General features: G+C 35.1%; 1 protein-coding gene across 8 annotated transcripts in view; it reads left to right on the top strand.

Moving 5' to 3' along the window:
* EPHA5 (EPH receptor A5) overlaps nucleotides 1-26447 on the top strand; it is a 319729-nt gene that overhangs the window by 216573 nt on the left and 76709 nt on the right. For 5 of the 8 annotated variants that reach the window (XM_013978750.2, XM_013978749.2, XM_003129048.6 and 2 more), the window contains 3 exons: nucleotides 4055-4179; nucleotides 10524-10683; nucleotides 18923-19028. In XM_013978750.2, the coding sequence (XP_013834204.2) occupies nucleotides 4055-4179; nucleotides 10524-10683; nucleotides 18923-19028 (391 nt within the window). The remainder of the gene's footprint in view (nucleotides 1-4054; nucleotides 4180-10523; nucleotides 10684-18922; nucleotides 19029-26447) is intronic. The other 3 variants (XM_013978748.2, XM_013978746.2, XM_021101385.1) reach the window with 1 other exon arrangement.

Raw genomic sequence — 26447 nt, 5'->3', positions numbered from 1 at the left:
CTTATCATCATGTCCCCAGGAGCTGTCAGTGTCCCCACTTTGATCAGATTTACCCAATGACACAGAGATGGTCCCCACAGAGCAAATTATTCTTGAACTACTGTGAGCTGAGACGTGGTCTTCTTCCTCCATTCTGAACCATATTTTAAAGAGTACCATTTAGCCTCTGAGAAAACCAAATTGGAAAACAATGGTGTTTATTAAATCAGTCTTTGAAAGCTATACACTTTATGTTTAGCTTTGATGGATGTAAGCAAAGAACAGAGAATTCTACTTCAGGCTGGTTGTGTCTGTATTGATATTTACTTGATAGCTTCACTTTGAAATGGTTGATTATTTTATTAAAGAATTTATTGTTTTAAAATAAAGCACAAATCTCCATCTACTAAGGTCCTAATATGTGCACAAACTCTGATGTTTTGAATAATACATGATGATGTATGCATTTACCATTCATTCATTCATTCACATGTGTATCCACTCAACAAATATTTATGATATAACTATATGCCAAGTAATTTTCTGGTGCTGGAAATTTAATAGTGAACTAAACCAAATTAATCCCTGCCTTCATGAAGGATACATGTTAAATAAAATTATGAATAGAACATTGGCAATGCTATCAGTTTATTAAGTGAAAACTGATAGTTATCTGTAAGAAATACATCAATGAAAATGAAAGCGCAATGTAGTAAAATGAGCGAAAAAATTTAAAGACAGTCTTTGTCTAGATCTTCACTAAAGTATAGGCAATGAATATAGTGGTAATGGAAAAGTGTGTGTGATTTATGATTTAAGATAATTCATAAAGATATTCATTACTGAACAAAGTCCATTAAAATATATCACTCTCTTCCTAATTCTCTTTTACTGTTTGTACTTGAGAAAATTTGCTATTTTGCTACAAACAACTGAAATGAACTAGGGGAGCCAGAGCTTCTTCCTTTTTCTTGTTTCCATGTCTTTTGGATACTGTATCCTCAGTTCTGGATATGGCATGACTTTTCCCTCACGAGGAAATTAATAGAGACTTTGAACTTATGCCAGAATGTGAGAACAATTTCCTTTGAAGTAAATAAACTGAAATTTCAAAACTACTTTTAGATACTTTTAGCTTCATACGTGTACCATATGTTCAGTAGCAGTCCAGAAAATTTGTGGAACTGGACATGTTTAAGATGATAAGGTTGAAACTCTGCATCCTCTGAATCTGAATACCACAAAGCCATATGACTAAAAGAATACAAGTACATCCTATAGTACCAAAGTCATTATCACCCTATTATGGGTACTTAAAACACTAGAAGGTTAACGGATTTTGCTTTTAAACATTATACCTGTCTCTTTTTCTTTACGGCCACACCTGCACAACTTCGGAGTTACCAGGCCAGGGACTGAATCCAAGCCATAGCTGCAGCAACACCAGATCCTTTAATCCACTGCATCAGGGCCTCAGATCGAACCCACACCCCCTCAGAGACCCAGGCTGCTGCATTCAGATTCTTAACCCGCTGTACCACAGCAGGAACTCATCCATTTCAATCTTATTGAAAAACACTTCACCCTTATTTCATAGATGAGTTCGTGGATGTAAATTATAAAAAAAAAAAAAAATTAAAGGTGTTCTCCATGTGTGATTTTTTTTTTTTTTTTTTTTTTTACTACCAGTCATTTATTCCATACATATTTATTGGGCCTGCCTCTGTCCAGGTGCTTTTCTAGGTCTAGGGATTTAGCAGTGAATGAAATAACCTGTGCTCTCATAAAAATTACATTCTACTTGAGAGGATTGGAAAAAGAAAAGATAGAATTTAGACATGAATATCAGACAGTGGAAGTGCAAGAGCTAAAGAGGAAAATAAAACACTGATGAAACAGAGTCCGTGGTGAGGTGAGGGCAGTTGAGGGAGAGCACAGACAGGAAGGGTCTCAGGGAGAATTCCAGAGGAAGAAGGAAGCAGGCTGGAGAAGTCAGAGAGAGAAGCCTTTCTAAATAAGAGGATGCAGATACCAAGATCCGTAGGCAGGAGTGTGTCAGAAGTGCCTGCAGACAGCCAGCCAGGGCAGAGCTGCTTAAGAACAGTGGCAGGAGACAATGAGGTCTGAGATGCAGAGGGCCAGGTGGTATTGAGGCTGGCATGCAGTTCCACGTTTGGGCTTCACTCTGCAGTAAGACAGAGAAGCAGACCTGATCTCATTTCTGTTTTTAAATGATGAGCCTCTTTCCAACCTTGCTTTTCACACCAGCGTTGGGCCCACCAAACAGTTCTAGACTTTGTTCTTGCAATTGCTCAAAGTGGTGTCTCTGATTTGGTTACGTTTTCTAAGGAATGGAAAAACATAATTAAATGTGACAAATTACAGTATGCTATTTTGTCATAACAATTCTGGAAATTAAAACAGTTAGAAACTATACATATGTGTAACACATATATTAATTTTAATTTCACCAGATGGCTAATACTGTTCATATAGGGCTAAGCCTCTGGCTAAAAACTACTCACTATGGCTTACATCTTTTCCATCATCTTATAGTGTACATTAGATAACACATATATATTTATATATGTCTGTATATACTACACTGTATGTTATAGGGTAATGTAGTACAGATATATGTTTGATGTCATAAAGAGATGTAGTCAATACCTCTTTACAGCATCAAACCCAGAGTCTCTTATATACGTCTCAGCAGGTTGATAAAAATGGATGTTGAATCAAACATTTATGTGTGGAGGAATTCAACATACTCAGAAATATCTAAAATAGCATATTTTTTTTTTCCATTTTCATTAGAAAAGTAGTCATTTAAGGAGTGTATGTTGTGGCTTAGTAGGTTAAGGACTCGACCAATCCCTGTGAGGATGCAGATTCAATCTCTGGCTTCGCTCAGTGAGTTAAGGATCTGGCATTGCTGCAAGCTATGATGTAGTTTGTAGATGCAGCTTGGATCTTGTGGTGCTGTGGCTGTGGTGTAAGCCTCAGTTGCAGCTCTCATTCGACCCCTGGCCCGAGAACTTCTATATGCCATAGGTGCAGCCAAAAAGAAAGAAAGGAAGGATGGTTGGAAGGAAGGAAGGAGGGAGGGAAGGAGGAAGGAAAGAAGAGAAAGAAAAAAGAGAGAAGGAAAAAATGAAAAATTGTCACATAATAGACACTGACAAATAGCAATGGACACTATAAATGACTGATTTGTGTTTAACATTTGTGGAAAATGAAAATGAAGGAAAATATTTCATTTGCTCTTGTTTTCAATATATACTACATATTCAATAGTATATTTTGAAGGAAAACCTCCACTGTACCTAATATAGGAATTTTTAATGATTATAGGACCCATATTATTTCAGAAATAATTATTAAAAGGAGCGTTAATATTGGAGTTCCCATTGTGGTGCAGCGGAAACGAATCCAACTAGGAACCATGAGGTTGCGGGTTTGATCCCTGGCCTTGCTCAGTGGGTTAAGGATCCAGCATTGCTGTGAGCTGTGGTGTAGGTCGCAGATGCGGCTCGGATCCCGTGTTACAACTGGCTGTGGCATAGGCTGGCGGCTACAACTCTGATTAGACCCCTACCCTGAGAACCTCCATATGCCGTGGTTGTGGCCCTAAAAAGACAAAAAAAAAAAAAAAAGCCTTAGTATTGTGGTAATATAATACAGATAATTATGTATGTATTAGTGTAATGGGATATATTACACAGAGTCCACAAATTTTAGAAACATAAAAAGATACATAACGTCATCAAGAACGTATTTATTCTATAGAAAGAAGATAGTTTTGTATCTAAACTTTATACAGAAAATGTGGACTTAAGATTCTGTGTGACTACAGTTTTATTATAGAAACTTCTCAGGATATTAGAGAATTCTATTTCTGAAACATTTCAAAATCTGTACAGTCTTACACAAAGTAAAATTGTTTCCAAGTAAATAGAAAATTTACTTGTTTGGGATTTTTATTATACTACAGTTCAAGAATGCAAATATACATTATACACTGTTGTAATTGCAAGGCTTTGTTAATCATGCTACTCTTTATACTATTTTGCAGCCCCTTCTCCAGTCACCAATGTGAAAAAGGGGAAGATTGCAAAAAACAGCATCTCTCTGTCTTGGCAAGAGCCAGATCGCCCCAATGGAATCATCCTGGAGTATGAAATCAAATATTTTGAAAAGGTAAGACTAAGAGAATAAAAAATGTTCTTTCTTCCTTTAAAAAAAAACTAGCAACTGCAGTTATCCAATTTGGGGGAAAGCGTGTTGCAATTTTACGTGTGAATCAATGACAATTGATTTGCAGTCATGATTAGGGAAGCTTGAAGTATACAGGGAGCACTTTATTTGTGGTTCTGCTGCTGCGAAATAGTTTATGCTGCCAGAATACTGCCATGTAGTCTAACGTGAGCTTAGCTAGGGTTCACAGCATTAAAAGATGAAGTCATAGGACATTTTCAAAGTGTCCCAAACACCGAAGTTGTTAACCTTCAGTAGGGACAGTGTACTACAAGGGAAAATGCATTCATAGGGCCAGTAACTGCATAATACCTATACTATTAAGTAAGTATAGGCAGGTAAGGCGTACATGCACCTTGCACTTTTTAAAAAATCTGTAACAAAAATCTAACACTGTAGCATCAAATTTATTTTATAATTTGATGGTGTAAAATCAAAAATACATGCCCCACATTCCTTATATTTTCTTGATTTTCTCTTTTGCTTGAGTTGGCTCCTAGGTCCGCTCACACACATTTTGCATAATAGCTGTTGAAATCTAAAGGCAGTAATCATCCCTCTTCCTCTCAATCTATAACCAAGTGATAAAAGTATAATACAGATGGAAACTAAAGACAAACTTAGTATTTCTAAACCTGGACTGGAGTATTTGGCTTAGATATGTAGTTGCCATAAGTCTTACTACGATGCCTAGCGCCATTGTACTATGACTTTTGTACAGTCTAGATTTAATGACATTCACCACTTAGAACAACTTGAGTTCCAAGAGAGCCAGATGAAGATAGATGAGTGCCCAAACCAGTCTCTAAGAGGCAGGTAGGAGACTCTGACCCAGAAATGTGTTCCTGTGGAAATAGAAAAGACTGCAGGCACAATGCAGAGAAGCAGATCCCAAAAGAGAAGGGAAGAAAGGGTTCAGCCACACTCACCCAACTGCCTCCCCTAGACTCCCAGGGCCATCACTCCTCCTCTTAGGGAAGAGTGAAGAGGGTGGGAGGGAGTTCAGAAGGTTACTTTGCGATACCTAAAAATTGTCCACTTTAGGACATTGGAAATGAGAGGGAAACCAAATGGTCCCCCTTATACTGATGCAAAAGTATCATGAGAAATACTGATGTCCTATTAATAAAAGTTACTTAAAAATTCAACATTCCATGTTATGCATAGATAAAAGAGTATAGTGGGGAAATACTATTTAAAGCAATTTGAAGTAAGTCATAGTATTCTGTAAATTGCTTCTTTCATCGATTCAACAATTACCTGTGTAAAGATACAGCAGAGAATAGGACAGTAGAGTTTACTGGAGGAGAGTGGGGTCATCTACATACTCTTTCTAGGTGTTGGATATCTGTACAATATTCGTCTGTCTTGTAAGTAGATGAATAAGAAATCAATTACTGTTTTTAAAATAGTTGTCTTTCTAGGAATGACTTTCTGGTAGCATCACCTGTAACTGTTGGAGTATGAGGGAACATAAATGAAGACACTTAGAAGATAGTTTAGAAAAAAGTATATATCAAATACATCATTCACCAAGAAAATACCTTTGAGACGAAGCTATGTTAGGATAAGGTTTACGTATTTATTGTTTAAAAAAAGGGTAAATCAAGTAGAATATTATGACGTTAATATCCCTCCCCGATTCCTGTTTCTCTAGGAGTAGTGGGCCAAACTGAATGCAAATTCTAGAAGTCTGCGATTTAAACACATACTGTATTCAAAAATAATTTGTTAAATTCAGGTTTTCATTCCTTTTCCAAGTTGTTTTTAAACTTTATTACTGTATACTAATGTCACAGCTAGGCAAATATATGTATTTGTGAATTTTTTGGTAAATATTTTAAGTTTCCAGATTTTTATTGTAATTATAAAGAGGTTGAGGATTTCTGTGGTGGCTCAGTGGTTAACTAATCCGACTAGGAACCATGAAGTTTCGGGTTCGATCCGTGGCCTCGCTCAGTGGGTTAAGGATCCGGTGTTGCCTTGAGCTGTGGTGTAGGGTTGCAGATGCGGCTCGGATCCCGCATTGCTGTGGCTCTGGCATAGGCCGGCGGCTACAGCTCTCATTGGATCCCTAGCCTGGGAAACCTCCATATGCCGCGGGAATGGCACTAGAAAAGTCAAAAAGACAAAAAGAAATAAAAATAAAATAAAAGAAGTTGAAATGCATAATGGCATTTTAAAATAACTGTACACCCCAAAAATCTATATTTGAATACACATATCTTAGATGAAATAAAGTTCAACAGCAGAAAGACTCATTTGACAAGTACTTATTTTCCTCTATAATTTTTCTTTATCTAAAGCAACTAGCTGGACCATTGTCTTTTCTTCATGTTTAAGGAAGTTTTTCCTTAAATTAATTTTCTCCTTATGAGTAACCTTTGATTATTTTCATTATATTACTTCACACAATAAGCATGAGTCTTGTATACATAATATTCATTCGGAGGCAGGATTTATCTCTTTTTCCCTTAAGCTGCTTTTGTTAAAACAAAGAGTTATTCAGTAAGCGGTGGGAAAGAGTTCTTTTCCATTAATATCCCTTCTAATTACATTTATCCATGTTACAGAAATGGTTTCCTTATTGTTCACTTTTTAATTATATTTATTTCTGTAAGATTTGGTTTTATGTTTCATATTTATATTTAATGCTGTATCAGTACATTCTGTTATGTGCAGAACTCAAAGTAAGAAAAAATAACTTGAGGAAAAGAGATTTCTACACATAGACTCAATAAATGAATAACAGGTTGCCTACTCACATGCTTTAAAAGCAGCACAATGCTTGTATATTATTTGGGAGACGTTATTAACTTCTTTTGGTCAGTACTTTCCTTTTTTACTGAGAAGATGCTAATTCCCAGACTTTTTTGCCAAGCAAAATTATTGAACATACCAGTAAATACACCAAAGGTTGCTTCCCCCCCCCCAGAAGGAGAAAGAAAAAAAAAACAAAAAATGAGCTTTTATACCATGTATTGAAGTGGGGGTCCTGATAGGTTTCCAGAGCTCCTTTTGAATCTTCAGAATGACACCATCATTTTACTGGATGGCTCTTGGCCAGACACAGGTGGCAGAGCTTTCCAGGGCCTCTGCATTTGCCAGCTGGCATTTCTGCCTGTGATTGCCCTGCTCTAATAGAGGTCATTGGGCCACTCTGCTCCTGCATGGTGGTGGGCCCATTGCCATCTCTTAATTAAAGACAGAAGCAAAGGGAAGCTGCCCTTTGGCAGGGTGTTTGCCAGCTGGCTCCTCCTGCTCAGGCCCTCCCCTCCCTGCATGTGAACAGTGTCTGCTAAGCAGCTGGGGAATGTAGCTCATTTGCTCAGCTGGGGCAGGAAGGCAGCACAACCCACTATCCTGACCAAGGACTTGGCAGCCTTTGGTTCTGGGTACTGAAGATGTGTACATAGGTTTGTGATATGAAGGAAATTATGAGGAGGATTTCAAAGAGTGGATCCGAAGCAAAATTGAGAAGATACTTAGATAATTCAAAATGTGGATGTATGGGTTTTGATCCCTTAGATAGAAGCTTTACTAAGTCCCTTCAATAATCTATTCTATTCACTCAAAGAAACAGTGTGCAGTTAGACCTGTGATAAGGAATCATGGAGATATATATAATGTTAATGGATAAAGCAGACAGAATGTTGTATAATTTTGTTCAACTGATATTCAATTATGCATTATTTCAAGGAGTTGTATTCCACTTTTCTTGAGACTTTATTTTTTGGCAAAATTATCAATTTCTTTTTTTTCAATAGTGAGAAGCTGTATATATATTTTTTTCCTTTTCAGTAGCATTTGCCATCATGTTATAAGGTCAAATCAAATTCACCTAGGACCTCTTATGCTCAGAAGATTGTGCCAGGTGCTGTATAGATCATCTCTATCTCTGTGTCCTCGCAAGGCTTTTGATAAATACTTTCGTCCCATTTTAAAGAAGAAAAAGCTTAGGTTGAGTTAACATACCCACATTTTCACACGTACTTAGTTCATAATGTGGCTAGAATTCTAACCCTGATACCCCTGTGCATTTTTTGTATATAAAAAAAAACTTAATGTTACATATAAATTTTAATACTTTCTGTAAAAGTCCTAATTATGTCAATTTCCAGAATCTTAACTTTTCTCTAGATTTTTTTTTTGGCCAATTCAAATTCCCTTTAAATACAATGCACATAATGGAAAACCTATATTTTATAATTTCTTACTGAAATTTATTGATTGAATCACAGCCAAACTGAAAAGCATAATATCATTGAGGAGGTCTTACCCATTCAGTCAGAAACTTGTGTGTACTCAGAACATCAGTAACTACAATAGTTTATAGAAGCTATTTACCCCTTTTAAAAGGAACACATAAAGACATGCTTTTCTAGTGCTCTATTCATAGCACATAGAAGGGGTAATAGAGTAGACAAGAGAAGATCAATAAATATTTGTGAGTGAAAAAAATGACTGACATCACTGGGTAAAGTTTTAGAGAATTTAATTTTCTACTTTAAATTCTTTGGAAAATGCTAATAAAATTTCCTAGTCACTTTAAAGTTTCAGCACTTAAATTAATCTATGCATTTAAAAAAATTGTTTATATAGAGTGAATCAGAAAAACCTATTTGGATCAGAATTTAAACCATACTTAGCTAGAAAGAACTTTGGCTATAAAACCCTAAGAAAAGTTTACATGTTTGAGTATCTTAAATAAGGAATGGTAAAATTGCTTTAAGAGATGCATGTTTGCACATTGCATAGTTTAGAATTTATTGGTGACAGCATAGACCATGGTTAGAAGTTGACTTTGATGTGTCAAGTTAGAAAAAAAAAATTAAAACAATAATTATGTAAATTACCTGTTTCATCCTTACAACATCTCTGTGAGGATATCCAGGCTCCAATTTATATCCCAGTTTTACAGATGAGGAAACTGAGGATAAAAGTAAAAATGGGTTTGCTGTATCTCAGCACATAATTTCAGTGTCCGCAATAAAGGCACAACATGGCAGCTGCTGTAAACTTCAAGATACAAGGAGTGTGGTTTGTGTTTGTTTTAATTTTTATAGCATTATGAATATTAAATAATAACCTTACTCCCTTTTAGGGTGCTTGAGAAGTAAATGCTACATTCTTGTTTTCAATTTTTTCTCACTTAGGAAAAATAAATTGTTTACATGTTATTACCCTTAGATATTTTTTTAAAAATCAATACATTTTTCTGCTTGTAAAGACAAAATGCCCTGAAATGAGTAGAAAACAATGGTTGACAGTCATCAATCAAGTTATTGTAAATAAAGAGAAATTCTTAAAAAGGCAGGGGGATCTATAACTATAACCTGTTTTTAATTCATCCTATGGGATCTACCAGAAATGTAATAAATGCGGAAAGACCTTAGGGGAAAAACAAGGTTAGCCAAGAATTCACAGAAAAAAATATAAGGGAAGAGAAATGTCAGAATGGGGACTTTGTGTGTTTAAAATTTTTATAAATTTAAGATTTCATGTGCAGCATGATAGCTTCAGAGATAATGAGTTGTAGATAGTTTGTCTAGACTTTTGTTAGCAGTCAAAGTCAGAACAGTTCCTCTTTGTTTCACTTCTCAAACCTATCTTTCCAGTGATTCTTTTCCCTTTCCATCTCCATTCACAACTAACCCAGCCCCAACACATAAAAGTGAAGAAAATAGAAAGTTTTTAAAGAGGAGGAAAAAATAGTTTTGCTTATTTGTATTTTTTTCTTCACTTCACCTTACTTATTAGACTTAGTGCACAGAAAGTTAGGTTCTGCAATGAAGTACTCATTCCTTCTCCCAAGCCCCTAAATATGATTAGAAATCAAATTCCCTGAAGATAAAAAGCGTTAAGTCTTACCCGGCAGTATGTGAGACATTGTCACCTTTCTCTATGAATAAACTGCATGTTCACTGCGCTCCAATAAAACATTTATGAGAAAAACAAGCACCTGCATACTAAAATAGAGTCTGTAAAATAATTTGTCTCCTACAAATTGTACTTTTTAAGTTTATGTATCTATTTCTGCCCAAGGCAAGCATGTTGGATGGGTGAGAACATACATACCATCTCTGAGTTCCAGAAAACACTTTAGGATTCTTTAATAAATAGCACATCTAGGATCTGTAGGGGTTTAGTTTCTAAAATACCATTTTTATATTAATAGCAAGTCTATTCGTTTCCGGTTCTTTTTCTGATCTTTAATTCTAAGTTTTGCTGTCCTTAGTTATTCATATGTTGACTTCTTTTTATTGCATGTACATGTGTAATCCAAGGACCAAGAGACCAGCTATACAATTATCAAATCTAAAGAGACAACTATAACTGCAGAGGGCTTGAAACCAGCTTCAGTGTATGTCTTCCAAATTCGTGCACGTACAGCTGCAGGCTATGGTGTCTTCAGTCGAAGATTTGAGTTTGAAACCATCCCAGTGTGTAAGTCTTTTTAATTACTGTCAATGCATGTCTCTGTAATGGTTACCATAAAAGAGTCAGTGGATCAATACTCTCCCTGGGTATTCTGTCCATCTCCCGCTTCTTCTCTCTCTCCCAGGCATGACCCCTTCAGGTAGGAAGCATCTGTCATGCCATTATGGTGGGTTAGCAGGTTAACACATCGGTCCCAGCTCCTCATCACATTTAGTCTATGGGGAGATGAAGCATCAGGAGATCCTTAAGAACTGTTTAAACCTTTAAACCTTCCTTTTAAGGACTTTCCACTGCTGCCATAGTTTATTGAATTATTGCCATTTACTTTTTACTTGTTTTATTGAACTATGCTACTACGCTTAGTCTTTCTATGAAAATTCCACAGGGACTATTTTATTAGTATTGAGTTTGGCAAGAAAATAGTGCTCCGAGGAACCAATATAGTTGTTTTTAAAAAATGAAATCTCAGAGTTCCCAGCGTGGCTCAGCAGTTGACGAACTGACTAGCATACATGAGGACACGGGTTCAATCCCTGGCCTTGCTCAGTGGGTTAAGGATCCAGCATTGCTGTGAGCTGTGGTGTGGGTCGCAGATGCGGCTCAGATCCTGCGTTGCTGTGGCTGTGGTGTAGGCTGGTGGTTACATCTCCAATTAGACCCCTAGCCTAGGAACCTCCATATGCCACAGGTGTGGCCCTAGAAAGACAAAAAAAAAAAAAAAAAAAAATAAAGATAGAAAAAGAAAGAAAAGAAAAAAAAATGAGATCTCTGGCAGCATCTCTGAGTAGAGGGTCTGGAAATATTTCTGGAAAATGCTTCTTATACTTTCTTTTTCATAAAATAGTAAAGATAGCATAAAACTTTTTCCTTAATGTCAAAGAAAATATTTACATTACATACTGTCCTAAAGCATACACTGAAAGCAAGATAAGAAGGCAGAAACTTACCTTATGAATAGATGAAAGACCTGACACAATTAAGTATTGTTCTGAAAAAATAACACAGAGAGGTAGTGTGAAATGTCAAATATGTGGAAATTTATATGATTGTACCTATACAGTACATATATGTACTTTTTAAAGTCAAGTTAAGTAAGAGTTAGTGATTTTAAAATGAAGAAAATAGGAGTTCCCATCGTAACGCAGCAGAAAAGAATCCGACTAGGAGCCGTGAGGTTTCGCGTTTGATCCCTGGCCTCAAATAGTGGGTTAAGGATCTGGCGTTACAGTGAGCTGTGGTGGAGGTTGCAGAGGTGGCTCGGATCTGGTGTTGCTGTGACTCTGGCATAGGGTAGCAACAACAGCTCTGATTAGACCCCTGAAATAAAATAAAATAAAATAAAATAAAATGAAGAAAATAAAATATATTACTTCTCTTTGAAAGTCAACAAAATGAGAGCTTAGTTATCAGATTTATTTTGTAATAATTAGAATTACTAAATTAAATTTCCATATACTTGTATAATATAACTCTGCAGAAAATGAAGATATACGTCTATTTAAAGTGTGTTTAACTGAATTACCTAAAAAATAATTGTTATTACTTTAAAAATATCTTTCTGCTTTACTTGACTTTATATAGCTTAGGGTGCCATTGTGAAAAATAATGAATTTTTTTTTCCATGTAAGGAAAGTCCCATATCTGAAGTTTAATCAACACTACTGAAATTTAAACATTTAATGCTATTTCAAGAAATTTCTTAATATAATTGATCTGATTAGATAGAGTCAGAAAATTTCCATGAAATGGGCAGTGGATTAATTATCTACTCTCATATTTTGACAAAATATGTGTTATATAAGCTGGCCACCCTAACAGGCCTTATTTCTATTTATGTGCCATTAGTAATTAATAAAACTTACATGTTTTATCAACTCTGGGAACAAAGTTAGAGAGCAAGTAATACCTCCCAATATGCTTGAGTGCTTGGTATGTCTAATCACCAATGATGGAACATGATAATGTGTGAAGATTAAAAAAAAAGAAAATAGAACACTATAAACTATATTAGAAAAAATAAAATTAAAAAAAATCTCCCTTTTGAAGATTACAAAATTCTACTTAGTTTTCGAATGTTGGCATGTTCAGCAACTAGGTTCTCTTCAGACTATTTTATATTCTTCCCCTTCCTCTTTTAAATTAAATAATAGTTTCCAAGTATGCCCATATCATCAATCTGACCATTAAGAGAACGGAGGCTGTTTTTCATATACTTTTATAAAGTCTCCCTTGAAACTGTCCTCTTTTAAAATTTTTCCATAATTTATAGAAGGAAAGAAATATGACACAAACATTTTTATTACAAAATTGGATTTTAGCATTGTTAATAGATAATGAAAATATTTCAAGGATGCACTGCCTCCTAACTTTAGTGTGGGATTTTATTTTTATTTGAGTTATGTGTACATGTATTTGCAAGCATTTTCAGAATGAATTTTCCTTTGTACAAATATCTGTTAAATATACCAACCCCTTTGTCCTTCATGTAAAAGATTTCTGGATACAGTTCAGCAAGATTGTATTGAACACCTATTATGTGCTTGGTCTTGCTGGACTCTGGAGAAATCAACAGGAGTAACACATGGAAACTTTTCTCCAGGAAATAAGAATGCCATCTATGTAATTCTAAAGATTGGAATATTTGTGTCAAGACTCATTTTAGGGTAATAATTTTGTTCATTATTTTTAAATTCGTTATCAACTCCCTACACATTAAAAGACATTTCACTCTAGGTACTATCTGTGACTCACATAACTTTGAGGAACAGTCCCTCCCTTCTGAGGATTCTAGATCTAAGAGGGAGTTAAAGAAGATAGACATTGATAATTAAAATAACACTTCCTTTTCGACTTCTGTACCATTTGTGTCATATTCATTCATTTGATAATGATTTGTGTAGGATTTTTTGAAATCACTTCAATTATTTTACTGTGCAATTATGTATATTAAAACAATTCTTCACATATGTGTATTATTTACAAAACACAGTTTGCAGATACTGGATTGCAGGAATTATGGTATCCTAAATATATTTGTATTTTTTTCTATTAAAGTTATCAGCAATTTTCATTTGGTGGATTTCAGTTAAAAATCCTGGCTTTAATAAAAATCACCATTGCTAAGGAAAGTCTATCTTACATTCAGGTATATTACAACAGAAAATTATCTGAAAAATGATTGCTTTGAACATAAACTTTACAAATAATTTTCTAGTTGGTTACTCAATTCATAATCACATGATATATATAATACATCGACATAATGTTATTGATTTGCTTTTTAAAACTTGTTAATTACTGATTTATCTTATACAACAGTCACAAAATTGTTATGAAGAGCTTTCCTTTTTCATCACGTTAACTTCTATGTTAAAAAAATATATAGCCCTGGTGTTCTGTGGTGGCTCAGTGGGTTAAGGATCCAACATTTCATTGCTGTGGCTTAGGTCACTGCAGTGGCATGGGTTCAGTCCCTGGCCTGGGAAATGAAATTCTGTATATCATAGGTGCAGCCAAAAAATAAATTTTATGTATCCCTGAAACCAAATGCAAATGATAAAAACAAGAATGCAAAATACTTGTTTTAGGAAAGCTATTTATCATAGGATTTGGATGATTTTCCCAACTCTTTGTCAAGTTTTTGTTTATATTTTATAACTCACTTTAACGAAACATTCTTTCAATTTTGCTGTGCATACAAATAACATGTTTAAAATTGACCCCTTTTATTATCCCTATTCCCAACAGTAATGATAAAAACACAACAAATAGGAGTTCCTGTCATGGCACAGGGGAAACGAATCTGACTAGGAACCATGAAGTTTGGGGTTCCATCCCTGGCCTTGCTCAGTGGGTTAAGAATCTGGCGTTGCTGTGAGCTATGGTGGAGGTCGCAGATGGGGCTCTTATCTGGTGTTGTTGTGGCTGTGGTGTAGGCTGGCAGTTGTAGCTCCAATTAGACCCCTAGCCTGGGAACCTCCATATGCCGCAGGTGTAGCCCCAAAAAGACGAACAAACAAACAAAAGAACCACAACAATTAAACCTAGCATGAGCGAAACCAACCTGCCAACCTAATCTTAAAACTTTGAGACCATCAGGCCAAATCTTTCTTAACCTCTACTTGTCCAAGATTTACCAAACACATTTGTGTTTCTTTTATGATTTTTTCCCCTAATATGTCGCTTTCTTTCACCCAATTCTTACTACCTCTTTGTTTCAAAAATGTGTATAACCCAACTGCTGGATTAATGCTATTGTTTTTTTAAGTGGAATTTTTATAGAGATCATTGCAGATTCACATGTGAGTGAAAACAACAATCCAGAGAGAATTCTTCTACACTTTGTTCAGTTTCCCTCGGTGGGGACATTGGACAAAGCTGTGGTATAATATCACAGCCAGGATAGTGACCTTGATGCAGCCAACCATGCCTACATTTCCTTGTACTTCTTTGTGTGTGTGTTTGCGGATATGTGTGTATTAAATCCTTTACGGTCTGGTCACTGGTGAAGGTTCCTGTATCTATCATCACAGTCAACATACAGAACGGTGCCACCCTCATAAAGGTCCCTCTTGTTGCTCTTTTATAACCACACCCACTGCCTTCAGCAACAACTCCTTTCCCATAACCAACCACCGGCAACCACTAATTTCTAAATTATCCATTTCTAAAATTGTGACATTTCAAAAATATTTTATAAATGGAATCATACAATATGTGACCTTTAGGTTTTTTTTTTTTTTTCACTCAGCATAACAAGTTGTGCACATCCAGTCTGGTTTTTTTTTTTCATTGTCAAGTAGTGTTCTGTGGTGTGTAAGTACCACAGTTGTTTATCCATTCATTCACCTGTTGGCAGATACCTGAGCTGATACCAGCTTTTGCTATTACCAATAAAAATGCTATGAACATTTATGTATATGTTTTTGTGTTTATTACCCTGGGATAAATATCCCAGAGTACAATGGCTGGCATCTTATGGTAATTGCATATTTCATTTTGTAAGAAATTCCCAAATTGTTTTCCAGAGTGGCTGTACTATGTTACATTTCTACCAGCAATGTATGAGTGATCAGTTTCACCATATCCTCATCAGCATTTGATGTTGCCACTATTTTATTTTGTTATTTTGGACAGGTGGGTAGTGCTATCTCATCGTGGTTTTCATTTATTTATTTATTTATTTATTTATTTATTGTCTTTTGTCTTTTTGTTGTTGTTGTTGTTGTTGCTATTTCTTGGGCCGCTCCCGCGGCATATGGAGGTTCCCAGGCTAGGGGTCCAATCGGAGCTGTAGCCACCGGCCTACACCAGAGCCACAGCAACGCGGGATCCCAGCCGCGTCTGCAACCTACACCACAGCTCACGGCAACGCCGGATCGTTAACCCACTGAGCAAGGGCAGGGACCGAACCCGCAACCTCATGGTTCTTAGTCGGATTCGTTAACCACTGCGCCACGACGGGAACTCCGTGGTTTTCATTTAAATCAATAAGAGCTGAGGATGTTCAACCTCTTTTCATGTGCTTATTTGCCTGCTATGCTGCCTGAGGTTTCCCTACTAACTCCTGTGTGCTCATATTACATATCAAAAATTCTAACTTTGATAGGGTTATCCTGATCTGCTTTATTAATAGATACTTATTGCTGTGGGAGAAAGATCCCAAATACTCAGCCTAACTGTAGAAAACCCATATAATCTGTCTCCTACAAATCTCTTTAATCTCAATGATTAACTCAGTGGTTCAAATATTTAGTAAATATTTCAAGAATATCCATATAATAAGGGTTGGCAACCAGAAGTGTCAAGAGCAGAGAGAGAGAAAACAATATGATTTTTCAGCAGACACCATCTTAAAGTTTCCGGGGATGATTTAAATATATAGTGATTGAATATTTTTTGCTATAGAATATTAATTTTCATATCTAATATCCTTTTAATAGTAGTAGGTTTCGTTGTTCCAAATTTTGCTTTTAAGCATTTCCAAAACATTCCCCAGCTACGCTTCCAAAGCTACATTATAAATCAACTAATTTTTTTTTTGTCTTTTGTCTATTTAGGGCCACACCCGAGGCATATGGAGGTTCCCAGGCTAGGGATGGAATTAAAGCAGTAGCTGCAGGCCTATGCCACAGCCACAGCAATACCAGATCTAAGCCGCATCTATGAGCTACACCATAGCTCACGGCAACACCAGATCCTTAACCCACTGAACAAGGCCAAGGATTGAACTCGTGTCCTTATGGATACTAGTTGGGTTCATTAACCACTGAGCCAGGAAGAGAACTCCCTAAATCAACTAACTGTTAATAAGCATATAAGAAAATAGGAAATATGGGTGACTAGAAGCTTAAATATTAAACAATTTAACAATATATAAAAGGATAATCATGAATCATATTGGACTTACACTTTTCCACCACTAAAGAATGAACAAATATATAATCATTGACAGTATCCTATATGTTTTTGATTTAGTTGATATAGTTGGGGATATTATTGATGCTATCAGGGCAAACAGAGGAATAAATAGTAAAAAATCTTGATGAATTATTTCTTTTTGGAAATAGCTCAGAAATTAATAGGTGCAAATGAAATTGTCAATAACTAAAAGCCATCAAGGAACTTAGGAAATGATGCAAATTAAAAAAAAAAAATATAATAATATATATATATATATATATATATATATATATATATATATATATTTGCTTTTTAGGGCCATACTTGCAGCTTATGGAAGTACCCAGGCTAGAGGTCAAATTGGAGCTGCAGCTTCTTGACTACACCACAGCCACAGCAACGCCAGATCCAAGCCACATTTATAATCTACACCCCAGCTTGTGGCAACGCTGGATCCTTAACCCACTGTGCAAGGCCAGGGATCCAGTTGGCATCCCTGTGGATACTATTTGGGTTAGTAACCAGCTGAGCAACAATGGGAACTCCCAAAAAAAGGTATTTTTAAAATTCTTCCTCCTAGCCCCTTGATTTAATTGCCTATTATACAAAAAGATCTAATTACAGTGGGCAGCAGATAAAAACATGTAAATATGAACATTTGGGATTTGATATTACTTAATAAAATAATTTCATAAAATGTAGTAATTTAAACAGTTTTGAAAAAACATGGCATGCCATTAACAACTGTTTTTATGCAAGATCTTATCCCACAAGTAATTAAATCAAAATTTAATACTTTAGTTAGTCTGAAATTGCCCTGGTTTTATCAGTTACATGATTGTGAAAAAACAAAATATGGCAAGTATGGTTATTATTAGTTTTGTTGACTTCAAATTTTTTCTCATGCTAGTGAATTAATGCCACTCTGAATTTATTAAATGATAATGTCATTAAACAATAAGCATGCTATGGGTATCCTGTATAGGGTTTCTTAAGATCTTTAGTAAAATTTATTTTGCTCTATAGAGTTGTTATTTTAATCAAGTATAGTCATCACAAAAGAAAAATTCCCTGGCTTTTTTAGGTACAACTATCTCAGTATGTTTATATTCTTATTATGGTAATTGTATTGTTAAATATAAAATATTTTATCTAAATCCGTGTATTAAAAAAAGATCATGTAAACAAATCTAATCTTACTGAAGACTTAAAGTTCTAAATGTATGCCTTGGTATTTTTGAAAAAGTACTCCTATTAATAAAGCATATTTAGTGATTATATTCTGCTTGAAATGGATTTTAAAATTCTATTTGAAATAGTGATATCATATTTAACTTCACTGAGATCATAGCCACATCAGTGTGGACATTTTGGATATCTTAACCTATGTCTATAAGAAAAAGATCCCTCTAAAATAGTGAGGTTTGTTTTTTTTTTTTTCCCTAGAGAATTGCCACATGCAAACTCTAAAAATGTCAAATTTCATAAACCTAGTGTTTCCTATATAGGAGGTGTTTGAAATCAGGGATTAAGTCCGATTTTACTTGCAAACCTAAAATCCCTAAATGAATGCTATGCAAACAATTACATTCATTTTTTATGATGACAAGGAAATAATCAGTGACTTAGTGGTTCTTCCAAATTTCCATTTGGAGAATAAATATTTTCTCCTAAAGATGTCTTTTCAATTACACACCATTGAGAAGAGATATTAAGGGGAAATCTCAGCCAAGTGTGGGTGAATTGCTTTAATCGTGCATTGATTACCGACGATTAAGCAGCTCTTATTTGAATGCATATGATCGCTTTAACCACAAGCTCCATTTTCTCTGTCTCCTATCAGCAGTTGCAGCCTCCAGCGATCAAAGCCAGATTCCTATAATTGCTGTGTCTGTGACAGTGGGAGTCATTTTGTTGGCAGTGGTTATCGGCTTCCTCCTCAGTGGAAGGTAAGACAGGAAGCTGTGATTCTGAACTTTTGCAGCTGATCTCTTCCTTACCTTGATCTGACCATTTGGCTGAGAAGCACATCCCAAAACAAATCAGGCCACAGTAGATAATCTCAGTGTATGATGTATTTAAGCCTTACCTTGTCCACATCAGTGCTAACTTTTAAGCACACAATTTCTCTTTTCCAGGTATACTCTCTCCACAAGAACAGTATTATAACCTGTTATTGTATATTATATTGTTAATATAACCGTATCCTTTTTCTGATAATTTTTTTTTAATTTAACCTGAATTTTATTTTCCTCTCAGAAGTGTTTATGGAAGTATCTCCTCAAAAGCTTCAGATTTAGTGTTTGGGAAGGCCGTGTCTTTGCCACATGCAAACTTAGAGAACTAGAACTAATAATTCTAGTTACCCTCTATCCTAACAGGGTAATGAATACAAAGCAAACTCTCTGGTAAATGAGCGTTTTGAGAAATAACTACCTCTTTTTTTATGACTGCATTTATTTTCAGCTTTTGAATGAATCCAGCCTCAGTACCTCAATCATAGTGTATATTGATTTAAAGTGAATTTTATTGAATGTTATATCAATAGATACTTTAATATGTGTATCACATATCTCCATTTTTCATTTTGTACAAAATTAAAAGAAGTAGAGCCCCAAAAAGATTTTATGTAGAAGTACTTCCTGACATTGAGCTGAACATAATCAACCTTCCTAAAAAAATAAATAAGCAAATAAAAGCATGAGTGTGCTCTCCTCCTGCAACAAACATATTTTCATTTTTTATCCAGGCCATTGGTGGAAGGGATATTCAGTAATGAGAGCTGTCCATTTGAAAATGAGTTGGTGTTAGACTGTTATAGGAAGCCTGATAAAAATCTTCCATGGAAATACTTAAACCTGCACAATTATGTGAAAATATATTATAAGATCCAAAAAGAAAGTCAGGATATCAATATTCCTATTGATTTGTTACTGTTTTACTCATTTTTTTTGACTCTTCAGCACCTATTCCACTAATAAATCTACAGTTAGGCATTTTCAGTTTACTACATATTGTATCCTGAAAAGATTTTTGGCTACATCCTTAAATTACAGTAGCGACATTTTCATAAAACAGTTACTTCCTTTGAACATCCTTTCTCTTTTCTGAAAAATCCCTTTCCTCTAGTTCTTTTTCATTGAACAAGAGTGTTCAAAGTTTTTTAAAGAGTATATGGAGAAACCAATTGTTTAATTTTAATGTTAGAATACCAGTGATAGGTTTTAGAATTTCTAGTTGGGAAGCAGTTTGTGTTCTGTTGAGAACAGCTGGCTCTTCCCTGGCTCTCTAGTGCTCCATTGACCTCATCTTTCTGAAGTCACCTGGGCAGAATGCTCTCCCTTTGTCTCTGTTTTCCGGAAGATAAGCTAATTCCAGCAGTCTTGTCACCAAAACTTGGCTTAAATTTTGATCAAGTAAGGTAACTGAATTAAGTGAATCATAACTATGAAAAAAACTGCCATGAGATGATGTGTCTTTTCCATCCCCAAAAGGTTGATACATTTGCAGAGCTGGTTTGGAATGTCATTTATTTGCTTCTGGCTGAGATAGCAGTTGGCTTCTTCCTTTCTGATGAATCCAAAGGCATTAGTTGCCTTTAGGGATGTCGGCTCCTAAGAAGATATTTTGTCAAGCACTGAATAAAAGTAGAGGAAAGAGCCAAGGTCTAAAGTTCTATAAGTTTGTGTGTTAAAGGGTTTAATTTTATTAAAGGACAAATAAAATACAGGATGTTTTATTGTAAACTCTATAGACGTAGACATCATAGACATAGACATTAACCTAAGTATCCTGAATGTGAATTTATTGAGGACATTCAGCCAGGGCTTCTTTATCGTGTTTGTGTGAATCAGCCCCTCTTCCTCAAGGTTTTTTTCCTAATCTATGTACAAAATTGACATAAAAGCAATTCCCTTCGTTACTTATGCAGCATTAGACAAAGCGTTGGAGAGAAGGTTCAGTCTATCTACTATCTGGTAACTAACTGAAGGATAGTATAGCTATAGCGCACACATGCGCATGTGCACACACACACACACACACACATACATGAATACCGCATGTAACTTAAACTGCCATACAAGAATAACTAGATTTTTGTATATTAGTTTTCAGGAACTAGAAATATTTAGTTTATCTCTGTTATATTAAAATGACATCTACACCAAAGATAAAAACTTAATGTTAAGCCTAAATCAACCCATGGTTTGGGAAGATAAATTTTGGATGTACTGTCTTACAGAAGTATATTACTTTTTAAAAACAGCAATACCTTACAAATTTGTACATTGTTCATTCATGTTAAATTTTTTCTTAATTTAATTTTGTAACACACAGACTATGACGCTGAGACTAGGAATTTGTAGCTTAAAGAAAAACACACTTTACTAAAAATCAATCTGAGATTTTTTTTTTTACCAGCAGATTTTTTGCATGGAGCATTTATTACTTTATTTTTGTTGAATGCACATTCTTAAATTTCAGCAGACATTTGTCTTATGATACAAATATCTTTGGCCATTTTATTTTACTTTTCATGGAGAGGTTATTTAATGTTCTTATTATATAAATATTTGTTCAAAAGCTAATTGATATGATTCTTGAAGGATTTTTCTCATTCAAGGCAATGAACTTCACAATTTTATTGGGACTACGAAAATCTTACCTACCTCATAGTACCGAGAACATACTGAATTATCAGTAAAGTTTTGTCAAATAAAAGAAGAACTAAGTGAAGAGATGTGGACAAAACCTAACACAAATTTGGGGAATTATCTTTAAGCACTAGCAAATTATTGAAAAAAGCTTGTTCTAAGAATGATCTAAAAACACTGAATTTTATTTATATATATTTCTCCTTCCTTGTGCTAAAATATGATTGATAGACATGCAAAAATATGGTGGCATTTAGACTTCACTATCACTTTGAACTTACTCTCTTTTATCACCTTTTAACCTCTTGAATATATTATAAATCAGATATTAGCTCCTACATAAAATATCTTTTAATTAAAAATAATTTAACTCCTCAATGGAAATATGGATAAATAATTTTGATTGCAAAACTGTTAATATCACCCATATGTAATATTCATTAACAATTTATCTCATCATTTGGGGTCAGGACAAGATATGTCTAGAAGGTACATATTCACTGACAATTTGAGTTTTTCTTTGAACCAAAGGAAAAAAAAAACCAGGACTGCAACACCCTGAATACTATGAGAATAATCTATTCTACAGAAAAAAATAAAGCTTTTTTATTTTAAAATACAGTGAAAATGAAAAAATAGAGTGATTTTCTATCTTTTGAGGCTAAAATTGATTGGCAGAAACCTCTTGGAGTCTTCTTACCTAGATACAGTTAAAATAATATGGACTAGTATCCATCCTGAAGGAGGAAATTTCTAGTTAAAAAATGGCAAAGAATTATAACCTCTTAGGACTCTATCAGTTTTAGAATTCGTGTGATCATCTTGTTTAAAGGTGCTAAATATTCCACAGAGCATTTTCTGCCAGGTTCAGACACTCCTTTTGACTTTTTCTCTCCTATTACTTTTAAATAGTTTTTTCCTGAAACTGCAAAACAGTGGACTCAAACTATGTGCTAATTACCCTGGGCTGAATATAAATGAAACCTCCTGATAGGCACAGCATGTTGTAATTGTTTTTTAATCTTTCTCTTTTATCAGTAGTGACATTGCACATTGATAACTTTCTTATTATATTCTAATTTTGTAAGGTTTTCTATTATATATGCAATTTTACAGATACAAATTATTTAATGGACCAGTCTTTCAACCAGTGATGGTCATCTCAGCACTCTTGCAGTTACATGTTTGAGAAAGTCTTCTACTCTGACCTTCCCCTCTTCTCCTTTCCTTTGAAGACCGAACATTGAAATTATTAAATGGGCTTTTTTTTCCTCTATGTCCCTATTCAGACTCTGGGCCTAAGTCTGTGAGTTGATGCAGGACACTTCTTAGTCTGATATAAAGCTTAAATTAAGCTTAAATTAACAGTATTTAGTGATATAGGACATACAAAGCAAAACATGTTTCAGTATACGGAAACTATTTCTTCTTTGAACCTTGCTCCATATTAGACACCTTTGAATTAAACAGTATATTTTAATACTTTGTTTCTCTTATAACTAGTTTACGAATTTAACTAAATCTTAAGAAAATTACAGAGCCTTGCTATTTTATTGTAATCAATTCCACACATACACTCAAAAGTTCAAGGCAAACATGTTACACACAGGCATGCCCACGATTAAGTGCACATGTTCTGACATATACACCCAAAAAAGTAAAGCTGTTTGCAAGTTTTATAATTGGGAAACAAAGCCAAAAACTTATAGCTCTTGAAGAGGTAGAAGGAATCCTTCAAGCTGCTTAGCTTTGAAAGTGCTTCAAAGACTATTCATATGTGACATTAATTCCCTGATTTTCCTGATATGATAAATTTAGTCTAAGGAATGGCTTAATGTCTGCCTATTTTCCAGGTAAAAAAATATCTTCCCTTGTCTGTCCTGGTCATGTTCAGATCGTGTGGCTGGACATGCTCAATCCTATTTCCCATGGTCTTTCATTAAACTATTGAAACTCAGTCCTTTTGAAATGTCTCCTCATGTCCTGAGGCAAAAAGCCTTCAGAAGTCAGTGGAGACTATACTTGGAAGCTAGGTATAAATTTAAGTTACTCAGACCACGTCAGAAATTTAGAGAAAAAAGGAGATTTACGAAAACACTGCTCTAGGTTATTTTGTTACTTAAAAATAATATTAACATTTAGCCTTTTGTAATTAAAAAAAAAAATCTCTTAGAGACTACCAGATTGTAAATGACACATTCTTCCCAAACATCCATTGCAAATATATATTGAGCATCTATCACACATCAAATACCAAGAAAAGTCCCAGGCATGTGAAACTAAAAGGCAATGTCCTTTTTTCAAAATATTTCCAATTTAAAGTAGTAGTCTGATAAATGGCAGATTTTCATAAACAGAATTACAACAACTAAGGTTAGATATAAGTTTAAATTGAAATCATTTCCTTCATGTTAACTTTTTTTTTTACTTTGGACCAAAATGATGGTCCGATTTATTAATTCAAGGAACAGTTGACTTATTAAATGCCTACCACAGTTCTTGTGTTACGAAAAACAAAGATTTGATGATAAAATCTCCTAGACCTAGAAACTTTTCTTTAAACTTATTGGAGCCAAATGAAATAATTGTGCAGGCATTTTGAATGCAGTTATTTAATTCAGATGTGTGCCAGTGCTCTGCCCACATTTGCTGGCAAAGCATAATAGCTTCTGAAGTGAATGATTTTTAAAGGCTATGGAGTAGTCTAAAGCCTTCAGAGACGCCTCTTTGCCTAATGGAAGTAACACAATAGTAATATCGATATTATTAAGTTTTTAATATTGTCTAACTTGAATTACATGCTACCTACTGCTAGGCACTGCTCCAAAAGTTTCACAACACTGTGCCTCAGTACTAGCTCTATCACCAACTTACACTTCATGAAAGTTATCTTCTTGATGTTTCTTGAATATTATAAAGATTATCTAGCCTGAAGGCTTTTGCACCAGCTCTTCTTGCTTAAACTCTCTTACCCCAGAGAACAACCTGGCTTCTTCCTCCCTTCTTTGCTCAGTCTCATTCTCTCAACTGAGCTTACTCAGATGATTCCTTCCTCTGCACATTCGAGCTCCCTTACTGTGGTCCTGATTTATCTCTTCATAACACTCATTGAATATTATATACATATAACTTTTGTTGATTTTTTTGTCTGTTTTTCATACTAGAATATAAGATCCAAAATGACAAGGATTTTTATCTGTGGGTTCGCTCCCCTTAGGACAGTATATAGAACATAAATTATAAATTCGTGAACACAGCAGTAACTTTAAGCCTTTTTTCTTCATGATATAACTTCTTCATGACTTATAATCATTCAACCATATGATTTTGGTGAAGTTCTGAACTCTTATGTATAAAGTCACTGAATTCCTAACTGCTATAAATATGGTATTAACATTTTATTTATTTATTTATTTTTTATCTTTTTAGACACCCAGGGCATATGGAGGTTCCTAGGCTAGGGGTCTAATTGGAGCTGTAGCCACTGGCCTACGCCAGAGCCACAGCAATGCCAGATCTGAGCCGCCTCTGCGACCTACACCACAGCTTATGGCAACGCTGGATCCTTAACCCACTGAGCGAGGCCAGAGATTGAACCCTCAACCTCATGGTTCCTAGTTGAATTTGTTTCCACTGTGCCCGGACAGTAACTCTGGTATTAACATTTTAAAACTTTCCAAACTGATCAGTAATATAGAAAAAAATAACCTAAGAGTAAATGTCTGTGATATCTTGACACTAAATTAAAAAGTGCATGGGGTTATATTTTCTCTCCGTTCTGCACTTGAAAATAATATCTTGTAAACTGTATCTATTCTAGTATCACACATCTCAAATGTCACCAACCTCATGGCCATTATTGATTTCGTGAAAGCTGGTTAACTTTACTTTTGTTTTCCCTCAAAACTGCTAAAGAAGTTTTATTTCATCATTGCATGTATGTTTCCCCTGATGGATATATATTCATTTTGGACACTGATTCTAATGTAGGTTCTCAGTAAATGTCCAAGAACCATGTGACTGGAGGGGTAAAGCTGGAGTTCAAGACTCTAGAAAACATGCTTCAAACTAGCCCTCCAGGATTATCACTGTATGTTTTTGACCTGGGTTCCTTTGTTTGCATATGACAGAAGCCAATTTCAAAGTGGCTTTATCCACAAGATAATTGTAGAGATCCCCTGATGGCTCAGTAGGTTAAGGATCTGACCTTGTCACTGCTGTGGCTCAGGTCAGTGCAGTGCCGTGGGTTTGATCCCTGGCCTGGGAATTTCTGCATGTCATGGGCATAGCCAAAAAATAATAACAATAATAAGACCATGTAGATGAAAAGTTCCAGAGATTTTTGTTTAACCTAAAGGATAGGCACTTGTGGGGAGTTCCCGTCATGGCTCAGCCGTAACAAACCCAACTAGTATCCATGAGGGATTCGGGTTTGATCCCTGGCGTTGCTCAATGTGTTGGGGATCTGGCCTTGCTGTGAGCTACAGTGTAGGTAGCAGATGCGGCTCTGATCCCTTGTTGCTATGGCTGTGGTATAGGCTGGCAGCTGTAGCTCTGATTCGACTGCTAGCCTGGGAGCTTCCATATGCAGCAAGTGTGGCCCTAAAAAGCAAAATAAAGAAATAAATAGACAAGTAAATAAATAAAAAATAAAGGCATTTGTGGAACATGATGGAGGATAATGTGAGAAAAAGAATGTATATATATATATAT

The sequence above is a fragment of the Sus scrofa genome, chromosome 8, assembly GCF_000003025.6.
Source record: "Sus scrofa isolate TJ Tabasco breed Duroc chromosome 8, Sscrofa11.1, whole genome shotgun sequence".
NCBI lineage: Eukaryota > Metazoa > Chordata > Mammalia > Artiodactyla > Suidae > Sus > Sus scrofa.
The sequence above is the reverse complement of the archived record's forward strand: the minus strand, read 5'-3'. Positions and strand labels throughout refer to the sequence as shown.